Source organism: Martes martes (assembly GCF_963455335.1).
Source record: "Martes martes genome assembly, chromosome: X".
Classification (NCBI taxonomy): domain Eukaryota; kingdom Metazoa; phylum Chordata; class Mammalia; order Carnivora; family Mustelidae; genus Martes; species Martes martes.
The window spans coordinates 46,990,252-47,005,205 of NC_137897.1; the positions used below are offsets into that span (position 1 = coordinate 46,990,252).

The 14,954-nt window shown below is 40.2% G+C and overlaps 1 protein-coding gene across 1 annotated transcript in view; it reads right to left on the reverse strand.

Moving 5' to 3' along the window:
- Positions 1-14,954, reverse strand: part of ARHGEF9 (Cdc42 guanine nucleotide exchange factor 9) — a 170,232-nt gene that overhangs the window by 134,532 nt on the left and 20,746 nt on the right. Inside the window, exon 2 of the mRNA XM_080795432.1 lies at positions 9,144-9,323. Within this exon, the coding sequence (XP_080651558.1) occupies positions 9,144-9,269 (126 nt within the window). The 5' untranslated portion in view covers positions 9,270-9,323. The remainder of the gene's footprint in view (positions 1-9,143; positions 9,324-14,954) is intronic.

The window sequence follows — 14,954 nt, forward strand, 5'->3', positions numbered from 1 at the left end:
CAATTATTATTTTCCAAAATTTCATACTTCTCAAAAAACATTCAGTCAATCATGGTCTTGTTCATCTCAGGTGATCAAGACCACCAAGGTAGTATAGACATTGTACTAGGTCAGCACAAGGTAATCTTTAAATGAACCCAGGGATTGGATACAGGGAGAAAAACAGGCCTTGGGACCAGATCACAGCTTTTAACTCAGGTAGCCAATCAAATCACTGATTCATTTTATGGATCAAGAACTGGGCCTCAGGAGGAAAGATCCACCACAAGAGAATAATACAGACTCTCTTCTACTGGTGCCAGCTCTTAAATACCATTTGCCTACTGAAAAAAGCAATGTGTTTCAAGAAATTAGGTTAGATTACAGCATAAGGATTATCAGCTTTAAATAAGGAAGTAGACAAGTAGTTCAGGTTTTTCTGACAGATGTTGGCCAGTTCTCAGAGGGTCAGAATGATTCAGTTATAAGTCCTGCCTGGAAGCCATGGGATATACTATATGACCTTCAAGGTTGCTTTAAATTTGGGGGATTCTATGAGAGACTTGAATTTGGAAATCCCCTAGGTCAGGTAACAGCCAGATTTAAGGTATTCTTTGAACTACAGATGTCTCCATATTAAAAAAAAAAAATCCCCTTCTAATTAGCCAAAGGATACACTGGATGATCTCATCCAAAGCATGTGCAGTGAGAAGCCAGTAAAATAGATTATGTGACTGCATATTAAGTGTTAATAATGCCATTGGAAATTCTACTACCAAGGAGATAAATCTCTATAATCTAGGGAGAAAGGACCTTCTTACTAATATCACAGATCCTGTAATGAGTCACCTCTAGAACCACAAATAAGACTGTCTACATAGATGGTTAAGGCTAAAGACCTATCTCCATTTGAAGCTTGAGTGGATAAACAAGGGCTGGCATAAATGAACTCATCAAAAGAAAGCAAAACAGTGTTGCCATTAGTCTAGAATGGGAGGTAGGTCCTCAAGTGTTAATAGTCTTCTTAGCAGACCAAGTATATACTTTCCTGATTGTTCAACAGCTCAGAAGGCACAGGCTTAAGATTCAAGAGGGGCATAACATCACTAAAAATTGTAGATTAGGATGCACAAAAAAACAGTCTCTCCACTGAAATAATCCTTAGCTAGTGAAGACTGACAGGACCAACATTTTCAGAATTCTAGACTCTGATCCAAAACTTATTGTAACCAGGGTTTTTCTTGATGTAGAAAGAGAAAGCTAGAATGTGATAATAGAATATAGAGGCATTTTTATTCATTTGTCTACTATCCCCATTCCCCAAGCAGCTGAAAGGAAGGTGGTCTATATTCCTCATGCAACTTGTTGGTGCCAGACTAATGGTCTTGCCTTGCTCTTAAAATGCTATGGCTGTGTGTTTTGACTTGTTTGGCCCTGAAGGACAGACACAGTGGCTGACCTTTGCTTTGTACTTTGGGCTAAAGTGGCTTTCTAGCCTGTGACTGCCTCTATTGAAAAATTTAAAGACATACATTGCTCCTGATCACCTAGAGTTAGGCATGGCAGAAGGGGAGAACAGAGAACAGACCCAACACAGCACAGGAAGGAAGAGACTGAAGAAGACATTTCTTGGGAGAATAAGAACTGGGAAGGGCCACTGTACATACTGAGGAAATGGGGCACAAGATACATGCATTGGACCAGATGCATGAAAAGATTATAGGTTTGCACTTTTTGGAGGATCTGTGGGTCCCGTGCAAGCAGCAAATTAAGAAAAGAAAACTAAGGCAGAGCTGTGGGCAGCCTGGAGTAGTACTGAAGAAGTGTCCCAGCTCAGAGCTAAGCTGCAAATACTAGGACATTAGTTGTTTTTTGTTGTTTTTTCTTAGTTAAGTATTAAAAAAAAAAAATCTCTCAGGTCACAGGCTGACCAACAAGAAAACAGAACAGAGACTTTAGTGACCACACATGATAAGGAATACAGTCTGGTTGTTTGTTTGTTTTTTGTTTTTGTTTTGTTTTGTTTTAAATTTATTTGGTGGGGGGGGCAGTTTGGAGAATTCGCTAAATAAATAGACAACAACAGAACGACCAACAATAGCAAACCCTGGGGAAGGTGGAAAATCTGATTTCTAGGGTTACCACACTATAATGTTCAAAATGTCCAGTTTTAACAAAAAAAATTCAGAAATGTATAAAAAGAATACAAAGGTATGCAAAGAAACAGAAAATTATGGCCCATTCACAGGATAAAGAAAATGATACAAATCATATCTGAGAAAGCTGAGACACTGTACTTACTAGACAAAGATTTCAACTGTCTTAAAATTCAGGAGGTCTAGATATAAGTGCTGCCTTTTCCACTAACTCTGTACATGAGTAATCAAGTCACTTCCATTCTCTGGATTTATGTCTCCTCATAATCTATACAGTGAGGTGGTCTGGCTGATCAGTGTTCACAAGCTAGGACTTGGAGAGACAATTGAGTCCACAGATGTGTTTCACTTGTCCCTCACAGTGTTTCTTTAAAAAAAAAAAAGCCAGTCACTGGTCAACATTATTAAAATATGGAGATTTTTACATAAATCCAATTCTGGATTTTCTTGAAAAAAACTGGAGGATGTCAGCCCACTGGACTTTCCTCCTTCCTACACCCTACCTCACCAATGAGAACCATCCAAATCACTTTTGTTCACTTTAGAAGGCATATATTTTCCAACTGGATGTAGACCCATGCATACTCTAGTCTCAGATTGCTTTACTCATGTAACTGGTCTAGACCCTACGAATATCTAAGTTGCCCACTGCTGACCAAAATGAGTCTTTCTATCTCTAAATCTACTATTAGTATAAGTTTTCATACAAGTGAATATCTTTCCTAAAATATAGTTAAAGAGATTCTACATAATTAAAAGCCAAGTAACATTCTGAAACAGTGAGCTTCCCCATAAACAGGAGAAGTTCTATTTGTGTGACATCTGATCTGTACAATTGCAAGGAATGACAGTAATGAACTAATTACTCCATCCTTTCATCCCCTGTCCCAAGCCAGGACAGAAACCAAAGAAATCTAGAATTTGAGGAAACAAGGAAAATACATGCTGATGACATCTGAACGGGCTCTATTTTCTGACCAAAACCATGTTTTATCACACAGGCTTAACATACCACCACCAATAACAGGTTGTCATGTGCCCTGTGCGCATCCTGTCCTCAACTGGGGAGTATGTCCTCCCAAGACCATGGCCCAGAGTCAGAAACAAAGCCCTTTTTTACATAGTGACAAAGAAAAAGAGCCTGAATGATTTGAGGTTAGGGTTCAGTATGTAAAAATCCTACCACAGGGGTGGGATTTGTAACTTTTAGGTACCATCATATCCCAGCAACTTGCTTTCAGCTCCCAAGGGGGAAATCAGCCCAGGAAAGCAGCTGAAGATGTCAACAGTTAGATATGGGGACCAATGTTCAACAAGCAGTGATGTACTTAACCTGACCAACAGCTGGGAAGGTAAAGCCACTCCTGCAGCACTCTTGTGAAACTTTATCCCATGTTCAGAAGGGAGAAAATCTGAGAACACACACACACAGAGAATAAAATTCTGAACAACAAGAGAGGCAGATATTTGACTTTGTAGAAGACACAGATACCTAGCAATTTCCTGTAAAGCAGCCAAAATGGGACCAAACTTCTTAATTATAGGTAACCAAGATATCACTGGTTACCAATTTTCACAAGACTCAATCATTCCCAATTTACAAGGAGGAAAACTGAGTTTCAAAGATATACGGGAAACTGCTCAAGCTGCACATCTAACAGCACAACAGAAGCAAGAATCTGGGTTTCTTACAAAAGTAAAAATAAACTATTGAGACTTCATCAAAATAAAAAGCTTCTGCATAGCAAAGGAAACAATCAATGATAGGTAGATGGGCAATCTACCCATCTAAAGGTTACCTACAGAATGGGAAAAGATATTTTCAAATGAAATATATAATAAAGGATTAGTATCCAAAATATATAAAGAACTTATGAAACTCAACACCCAAAAACAAATAATCCAGTTAAAAAATAAGGAGAAGATATGGATGGACATTTTTCCTAAGAAGATATATACATGGCCAACAGATACATGAAAAGATGCTCAATATCACTGATCATCAGAGAAATACAAACAAAACTACAATGAGATAGTACCAGACATCTGTCAGAATGGATAAAATTAACAATATAAGAAACCACAGGTTTTGGCAAGGATGTGGAGAAAGGGGAACCCCTTTGCATTGTTGGTAGGAATGTAAACTGGTACAGCCATTCTGGAAAACAGTATGGAAGTTTCTTAAAAAGTTCATAATAGAACTACCCTAAAATCCAGCAAATGCACTACTAGGTAGTTACCCAATGGATACAAAACTACTGATTGAAAGGGATACATGTATCCTGATGTTTATAGCAGCATTTTCAAAAATAGCTGAACTATAGAGAGAGCCCAAATGTCCATCAACTGATGAATAGATAAAGAGGATGCAGGGAGGGTACTTGGGTGGCTCGTTCAGTTAAATGTCTTCAGCTCAGGTCATGATGCCTGGGTCCTGGAATCAAGCCCTCTGTTGGGCTCCCTGCTTGGTGGGGAGTCTGCTGCTCTCTCTCCCTCTGCCTGCCATTCCCCCTGCTTGTGCTGTCTCTCTCTGTGTAAAAAAAAAAAATAATTAAAAAGAGGATGTGGGGGTATGTGTGAATAATGGAAGATTACTCACCCATAAAAAAGAATGAAATCTTGCCATTTGCAATGACATGAATAGGGCTAGAGAGTATTATGCTACATGAAATAAATCAGTCAGAGAAAGACAAATAACATGATTTCATTAGTAAGTGGAATTTAAGAAACAAATGAACACGGGGTAAAAAAAGAGAGAAGAAAGTAAAAAAAACAGTCTCTTAACTATAGAGAACAAACTGTTACAGAAGGGGAGGTGGGTGAGAGGATGGGTTAAATAGTTGATGGGTATTAAGGAGGGCACTTGTGATGAGCAGTGGGTCTTGTATATAAGTGATGAATCACTAAATTCTACATCTGAAACTAATATTGCACTATATTTTAACTAGCTGGAATTTAAAGAAAAACTTTGGGGGAAAAAAGAATCTGGCTTTCTTAGATTGCACACTGGATTTTAATCGCTTAATGAAAGGTAGGGCTAGCTTAGGGGCACCTGGGTGCCTCAGTCAGTTAAGCAGCTGCCTTTGGCTCAGGTCATAAATCTCAGAGTCCTGAGATCGAGCCTCACATCAGGCTCCCTGCTCAGTGGAGAGTCTGCTTCTCCCCTTACCTCTGCCTGCCACTCTGCCTGCTTGTGTTCTATCTTGCTGTCAAATAAATAAATGAAATCTTAAAAAAAAAAGTAGGGTTAGCTTGGACAGAACCACCCTAAGCACCCTTGATTATTCATCCTAGGACTGGGATGGTCACACAACAATGGGACTTACAGGAAGGGAATGGGGATGGTACAGTGACCAAGTTGGTTCAAAGATCTACAAAGGTGTCCAGCTGGTATGGAATTCAGAAGAAAGTGTTTTACCACCTACTATACTTTCATGTTATATGCCAAATAACCTAGGGATAATGTTTTCAAGGAGCTACTGAATCTCAGCTCCCAGTGAGTCTGAATAAAGCAGGCAACTGTCCCATAACATGAAGGTTACAGTATCCCAGGAAATCACCCATCTACACTAATGTCAACACTAACAAATAGTCAACACTAACAAAGATTCAATAGTTCAGTATGATTCCTCTCAATGTCCTATCTAGACATGTTGGAGCTTGAATAAATTCTAGAGAGTGCTTCAGAGATGGAGTAAATAAAAGCCCATGATCATATACCAAATGGTTGGGAGAGCCATGACTAGAACTCAGGCCTCTTATTTCTTAATATTTTTACTACCATTTCCATAAGACCATTCTACCCTGGATGAAAATCAATGCAGAATAATGGAGATAGTGATTTTATTTTAAAAATATCTACTAGGATGAAGCCTACATAACTTCCATCATTTAATACCTTGTATATCACAGAATCTTACCAGAAATGTAAACCTAAACATAAATACTCATTAAGGAGAATTGAAGTTCTACCTGTGAGATAATATTCATATCATTCATGCAACAGCCTGACTCCATTTCTTTTTACTGATGATACCAGAACAGTGGGCCCCTAAGGTTCTATGGTACTCCCCTGGAGAGATGAAAAGACCATTCAACTATTGTTAAGCAAAAAGGTTCACAATGATCAAATGCTCATTCTGAAAACAATCTCAGGCAACATGAAATGCTATCTTAGTTACTCAAAGAATAAACATTATTATAGTAGACAGAATATTTGATCTCTAAGTTATAATTTGGGCCCTCTCATTAATGGTCCTGGTCTATTATCACAGTCCTCAGTCTACACTTGTGCTATTTAATACAGTAGCAACTAGCCACATGTGGCTAATGAACATATGAAATGTTACTAATATGAATGAAAATCTGTTGTCAGTATAGCATACACTCCAGATTTCAAATACTTAGAAAAATATATTTATTAATAATGTTCATAATGATAATATATGATGTTCTATGATAATATTTTAGATACATTGGACTAAGAAAAATATATTAAAATTAATTGCACCTGTAACTTTTTTTACTTTATTTTTTTACTATGGCTATTAGAAAAATTTAAATTATATTTGTAGCTTGCATTTGTGGCTCACATTATATTTCTACTGGACTGTGCTAGTATAGACCAGTGGTTCCTAACATCAAAGATTCTGATTTAACTATCTTGGAGCCTGAGTATCGACTTTTTTAAGCTGCTCAAGTGATTTATTTCATTATGTAGCCAAGACTGAAAACCACTAGGCTAGACTCCATACCATGCATGCCTGAGTCAGCCAGTAGTCTTCTCAAAGGTCAGCTTCAGCCCGTGCAAGTGGCTGCTGGGACTGCATGCTTAGAGATATACTTCTCCTGACCTTGCATGTAGAAGCATAAATGTCAGTTCATTAGTAAGCCAAAGCCTGGCTTTGCCATTTGCCTCTTTGAGTCATTCTGCTTTGCTCAATCATTTTGCCCCATCCCTTGATTTACTGTTTATTATAAAAATATTTTGGGGTACCTGGGTGGCTCAGTTGGTTAAGCATCTACCTTTGGCTCAGGTAATGATCCCAGGGTCCTAGGATCCCTGCTGAGTGGGGAGCCTTGTTCTCTCTCTCCCTCTGTTGCTTTCTCTGCCTGTGCTCTTTCTTTCAAATAAATAATTTTTAAAAATGACATTCCACAGAAAGTGAAATACAATTGAATTGGAATGACAGTTTAGTCCTCCATTTAAAGAAGGATCTGTTAGCCCAAGATACACAAGCTGTTTCTTTATAGGACCTCACACTTATCCCAAAGGGCCATGGTTACTGATGTGTTCTTTCTGACTACCCCTGAGACCAATTCATCAAGCAGCAAGGCTGAGCTAGGACAGAGATAACATTTGAAGACTCAGATGGAAGATGCCACATAGGTAGAGGAAAAAGGATTGGATATTTCATTAGGAGATTCCCAGGACAGAAGAGGATGAGAAATCATTTTGTCCATCCCTCTGCTTCTGAGTACTGTCCTCATCTAAATCATTCTAACCAGATTAACAGTGTTTCTTGGGTTTACAGCCCTCCAAGGAAGGAGGCCTCATTTAACCATTAAGGCCAGCCTTGATACATAGACCTTTTGGGGCTAATAAAGTAGTGGTGGTGATAATGAGGAGGATAATAATGATGATAAAGCAAGTTACTATTTGCCAAGTACCCAGTGTGTGGCAAGCACTATGCTAAACACTTTACTTCCCTATGTGATCTCATTTAATCATCATAAAAAGTCTGTTGTCCCTATTCTTCAGATGAAGAAATCAAGGTTCAGGGAATTAAGTCTTGCCAAAAGCCAAGGAGTTGGGAAGTAGTAAAGGTGATATTGCCTTTCAGGTTCTCTGATTTCAAATAATCTGCTCCTTCACTCATGTCACAATATCATCATTGTAGTCTTGAGGCCCTTCATCTTCCAAGAGCCCAAACTACTCTCATCTTTTGTTTGACATCAGGTATCCTACAGAAGAAACTAACAAAAGATGATAGGCTATGGTAAGGATGATCATAAGACATCCTGATGTAGCTCGGGTACTTGTACTGCTACAAAGTTGTTTCCATGTGCATGATCTCATTCATTGTGATATCCACTGGGATTAAAGAACTATCAACACCATTTTGTGGGTGGGGAAAATCAGAGCTCACAAATACCAAAGAACAGATTCTAGCTCATAATCTTCAAGAGCTGGGATGCCAGGCCAGTGTTCTTACCCTGTAGTATCTTGCCAATTGGTGACCTAGAGGAAACAGAAACTGCTAAGGAGCCCTTTCTCAAGAGCCTGTTCCATTAAAGGCCAGGTTCTTCATGGCACAATGTCATAAGAGCCAAGGTCTTTTAAGCACTATCAAGTTGCCTGCTTCCCATCCTCAACACATTTTAGATCCCAGCCACCTGACTCAATGTAAAATCTGCAATCAGTAAACTGTAGCCCCTGAGAGGGTAGGGAGCCCACAGTCTTATATTAACAGCTGAAGACAACACATGGGGGTATTCATACTTCCCTAAATAAGAAAAAGAAGGCAAAGGAGGAAGAGAGGAGTGAGGAAGGAGGGGAAGGGAAGAGAGGGATCTATAAAAAGAAAGAAAGAACAAAAGAGGGGAGACAAGGAAAATAATAAAAGCAGAAAGGAAGAGAAATAAAAAATGTAAGTTCACAGCAATATAGAGTTAAAAGAGTCTTCAAAAACCATCCAGACCAAAAGGAAAGTGATTTGTACAAAGTCACAACAGGTAGGAGGCAGGAGGCAGACAAATATGGGGATTGTTAAAATAATCAAGGAGAAAAAAAAGAAAATAACTCAAAATTAGAAGGGGAAAGATTAAAGGAGGCCCATGTCTTGGGTAAAAGACCAAAAAAGGGAAGGGAAATGTGAGAGGAGCCACCAGGAGAGAAATGAGGAGAAGAACAAAGGCTGGAGAGGGGAAAGTCAAGGGTAGGTAGCCAAGGAGACAGGAGAAGAAAGTGAAGGCTGAAGAGAGAGGAGAGTGAAGGCTGACACTCACCCTCACAAAGCTGGCAGGAAACCATCCCTCCTCATCGTCGATCTGGCCCCACCACCAATCCTTGTTGGAAGCATCCAAGACTTTGATGACGTCGCCAGCCTTAAATGCCAACTCCCGGTTGGCCATGGTGACGTGATCCCATACTGCCTCAGCACTAACGATGGAATCTCCAGTGATCAGCTTAGGAGACAAAATGAGAATGTGTTCAGTCCACACAGCTAGCTACCTTACTTGCCCCTTACCCCACCCACAGAACTCTAGTATTTATGGAAATACTGACATACTGGTGGTGAAGGGTTGGGGAGAGGGAGATGGCACTGGGAGCACAAGCTCCACTGGACCACAAGACAAACAATACTTGTCAACTCTCCATTAGCCAGTGGGTGGAATGGCCCAGAATGTGAATATGGACTACACAGGCCTCATGTTTTTATTCCTACTCATGAGCTTTTTCCCCAGAGAAAAAAGAAAGTTCAGTGCATCTTCCTTCGATGCATCAAGGCACCCCTGGGTCTGGAATGGGTGAAGAGGTTGAAATCAAAGGCTAAAATGAAACTCAAACACATTTGCTCTAAATTTTCTGTGTTCTCCCCCTTGTCCTGCTCCTCCTTGGAACTGACCAATTGAGAGCTGGTGGTACATTATTGAACATCACTGTACCCCACCCCCAAGGGGTTACAGACCATGACATTCCTCACACACAATGGAATCCAGTCCTGCAGCCTCCTGTTCCTACCCACACATGATGCCATCCAGAGAGGTCATGGGTATGAAAGAATATGACTTTCTGTGATGCCTTGCTTCCAAGAAACTCAACCTTGGCACAGATTCACTCAGCGATTTGTTACCACCACCCTGTGAGATACATAAGGAGTCTAGATTGAATCCTGCATTTGATGGATGGCATAATTGAGCCACAGTGAATTTAAGGGGTGAGTTCATGATCACCCAGCAAGGCAGGGGCTGTGCAAAGATCTTAACCTTGGTCATTAAAGTTTGTGACAAGTGGGACTGGGCTACAGAAAACAACAGGAAGACATCTATCCCATTACCACATCACACACACACACACACACACACATACACACACTCATAACACTTGTCTAAGCACAGTGATAGGGATGAAGATGGAGGAAGAGTCTGCCTCTATTTCTGGCTGCCATCCTGATCCCTGTGTTGTTTGTTCTCCTTTTTCCCCAACTGGTTCCAACCTATACAGGCCATCAATCTTCCCGGCATTCGGAGAAACAGATCCCAGGACAAAGAACATATGGCTTGTCAAGGAAAATGATTCAAGAACTCTTTCTCTAGCACTAAATTTCTGAACATGTTCTCTAGAAGTCAATTTTTCTATCAGTCTGCTTTGAGGAAGGACTGATTCCCCAAGGTAACTATAGCTCCACAAGACCAAACACAAAACAGTTCAAACAACAGAGAAAGAATATGAAACATGCATCTTCTTACATAGGTATGCCTTTCAATATACCAACTGGAGAATAACCCATGGTTATGAAATTAACACATTACATACATATGAAAACACACCCACGTACTGATCTTTTGACTTAGTTAAGTAATTATGTTGGTTAGGTAAGGCATACTGGGAGCTCCTCAGCATGGATGCAAATGAGATTTCCAATGAGGTCTTTTATAACACCATCTTTCAAGTATCTCTCATCCTTTACTATTTATAAAGTATTTTCACATCTACTTCACCACTTGATCCTTACTGAATGACTAGGTCTCACTATTACCCATATTTTAAAGATAAGGAAACTAAGGCTCAGATAGGTGACCTGTCCTTTGTTCAATCATACAAGTAATAAATTATGGAGCCTGGCCTTCTGATTGCATGTGTTCTAATACCCATGATACCACACTATCAATGCTACAGGGAACTCATAGAACTCCATCCATAATATCAGAAACCAGATGACTCCTATTTGTAAAGAACTACAAAGAGAGAGGTATGGACAGCCACCTTTAGTCACCAATTGTCCTGCCTATGAGATGTTTTGTTTTGTTTTGTTTTATGATGAACCTGCTTTCTTCCAATTGCACTAAAATTCAATTTGTTCTTGTTCTGGTCTCAGTGGAGAATTGCTGGTAGCTAGCCTTAATAACATAAATCTTCATTAAAAAAATTTCCCTCTTCTACCAAAGATGGGTTCTAACTGGTGTTGTTACAGCTCAATAAGTATGTACAGCCCCAATCCACAGCAGCATGAAGGTCTGTGTCTTAAAACTATTACCTTGGCTTTTTACCAAAGGTCAAGCATATCTTGGCATCAGTTACCAGCCCTCAGCTCAGGATGCTATCTGTGATGCTGTCTGAGGTACCCTAGGCCCAGGTCTGGCTGATTCCACTGCCTGTGCTCTTTCTATAGTGCAGTCATCTTTTTAGTAACTTCATGTTTGGCTTTTCCCAGCAGCAGTGGGCTAATTCTTATCCCCATTTAGTCCAGCTGACCTGCCTGAGCCCTCAGCTCATAGAGCTCAGCTATACCCTAGACAAGGACAATCTAGGATTCATTGGCTATAAACTAACTGGTAATCCTGTTGTCAGGGCCTACCTGGAATAAAAAGCAGTCAGAACTAAACAGCATTTCAAAGGTTGTCACCCTTAAGCCATTTCATGGATCAGGTACAATATAGCAAGAGAACTTGCCTGCAGTCATCAGATGGCCAGCTTCCTAGACCATGCTTTCCTCAAAGTAACACTACAGATAGAGAAGGTAGCAAAGAACACCTGGATTTAAGACCTTCCTCTGCTACTTGCTAAAGGTGTGATGATAATGATGATGATATTATTAGCTAGTATAGAGTACTTGTTATATGTCAGGCACTAGTCCATGAACTTCCACACATTAATTCATTAAAGCCTCACAGCAGCTCTTTGAGGAAACATTATTATTATTCCTATCTTACAGATGAGGATACTGAAGCTCAGAGAGATTAAATAATTTTCCAAAATTTACACCGATAATAAGTATTAAAGACATAATTCAAATGCAGCTACACTATGGCTCTAGAGTATCTACTCTTACAAATTATGGTGCCACTGAGTCAGTTTCTTTACCTGTTAAACAATATTGAGCAAAGAGTTGATGGATATGTGTGCAGACATGAGAGAAGAGTAATCCAGAAGAGGCTGATAGCTGTATGGGGCTCCTTTAGTCTCCAATCACAAATATAAGCAGGAATAAGCGTATGCTACATGCCTATCCTCTGAGTTGTTTTAAAAGTGAATTAAAACTGGAAGGTATTATGCTCCGTGAAATAAGTCAGTCAGAGGAAGACAATTATATGGTTTCATTCACATGTGGAATATAAGAAATATTGCAGAGGATAAAACCGAATGGGAGGAAATCAGGGAGACAACAAGAGAACATGTGATGTGACACTGAAGACAGACTTTAAAGAATGGGTAGGATTGTAACAGATACAGGAGGGAGAAGGAAAGGCATTTGAGGCAGAGCAATGAGGAATGAGATTACATAAAGTCTCATAGATAAAGACTATAGGGAATTAGATGGCAAACAGGTAGTAGAGTTTGGAAAAGGCTGGGAAGAAGGGGTTGGGGGAGTTGGGGAAGGAGAGATGGAAAGGTAGGCTGGAGTCCTTTTTGAAGGCTCTTTAATCTGAGGAAAAGGAGGAAGTCAAATTTGATTTGAAGGTGAAGGTGGTATTTCAAGCCAAAGTGGGATAATTAAAGCATGAGGTTAAGTTACACGAAGAAATGTTGGTTTGGGAGGAGGGGAAAAGAGTTAACAAATTTTCTCTTCAGTGTGTTGAATATAGAGAACCATCAGGATATGCAGGTAGATTTGAAGTTCGAGAGATGTCAGGAGAGATTGGTTGTATAGGTTTTGGGGTCAATGGCCCAGAAATTATGGAAACCAAAGAATTTGCCCTGTAAGAAAATCCTAAGAAAGACCAGAAACCTAGGGAAACAGCAGTAATGGGAGGTCAGGAAGAGAAGAGGAGCCAGAAAAACAAACCAAAAGAAGTTCTCAGTACATAACTAGGATACCGAGGAGTGTAATCTCACGAAAGTGAGTTTTAAGTAAGAGTTTTAAAAGTTTTAAGTAGCAGGAGCTGATCATATTACCATATAGTACAGAGCTATAAAAGGAAAAAACACAAGAAAAGGCCATTTGGGAGTGGCTCTATCAGGGGTTAAACTCTTTATATCTTAAACTGTTTTATACTCCTCTCCCCAGCAAAAGCCTTAATTTTCCAATTATCCCCACCCCTTCATCCTGAAAGCCCAACATAAACCCAGGAGATGGTGCTGAGTTACTCCAGCAAGGTACCCAAGTAGCTCCTGGCCTTGGGAAAGTGCTGATGTGACTTCTAACAAAATAATTCCTAATCCCCAGGACATTTCAGGTATAGCACCAAATATAGGTTGACTCTTGCTCAGACTTGTCAGTGAGTGGGGCACACAGTGTTCTCCACCCCTACACCAAAGACACTTTTGGATATGAATGAGACAATGGAGAGGGGTAAGTCATAATATTTTTCTTAAAAGAGGAATGAGATCCTATTTATTTTTGTCTAGATTTCCCAGAATAATCCTAATTTCAAATATTCTATCCCATTGATACTCTAAGTAGATACATCTGTTATTAGACCTATGTTCCCTGATATTTACCTTGAAAATGTGACCACCATACCCTGGAGGCACTGACCTCTAAGAGATTGCCTTCTAAGCCTGGTCTCTGGTCAACAACGCGGCATGTGTCTACAGCTAACTTGGAGTGGCCTGTGGGCCATTTCAGGTGGAAGGAAAGAAGGCAGGGAAGAAGTAACAAAGTAAAATGGGGAGGAAGAAAAACCTGTATTTGTTAAAAACACATCTCAGGCATTGGGCAAGGGGCTTTGTGATCTCAGCCTCCATAACTCTCCAAGGTAAGCATTAATATTCCCATCTTTACTGAAGATAACCTGTGACATTGACAAAATAGCCCCCAGTAACCCAGTTAGTAGATGGTAGAACAGATTTGAATCTTTAGTAGGCCTTACTCTATTCTATAGCTTGGCTTTTGCCAATCTCCCACAAGAAAGCAGAGAGAGAAGGCTCCCAGCCAGTTTCTCTTTCCAGGGATACCAGCCCAACCTGTGAATGACCTTCAGTAGTAGTTCTGAACCTCTTGGAGGGCTTGTTAAAGCACAGATTACCAGGCCCCCCAAGTCTAAGTGTCTGATTCAGTTGGTCTCTATTTAAAATTTTATTTATTTGAGAGAAAGAGACAGCAGAGTGAGAGAGAGAAAATGAGTTGGGGGCAGAGGCACAGGGAGAGGGAGAAGCAGGCTCCCCACTGAGCAGGAAGCCTGCCTCAGGACTCAATTCCAGGACCCTAGGATCATGACCTGAGCCAAAGGCAGATGCTTAACCAACTGAGCCACCCAGGCACCCCTAATTCAGTTGATCTTAAATATGACTTGAGAGGTTGCATTTCAAACAAGTCTCCTGGTGATGCCTATGCTGCTGGTTTAGAGACACACTTGGTGAACCACTGCTCTGGAGGATCTTCATAGTTTAGGCTCATCCTTGCCTCTCCTGATGTCTCATTTTTCCCAGGGATCCCCATGCCACCCTGTAGGTTGGGCTCCCTGCCTATCCGAAAGGTTTTCCTCAGTGGTTGGTATATCTGAGAAAGGATATTTTGGGTCATGTAAGGAGTACTCCCAATGCCAGGCCTTGCCAATATAGAAAAAAACGTGGGATCTCAGTTATCCAGAGCCGTAACAACTCTCCTGTCAACCTTTCAAAGCCCCACTTATAGATCCAACCCTTATCTTTAC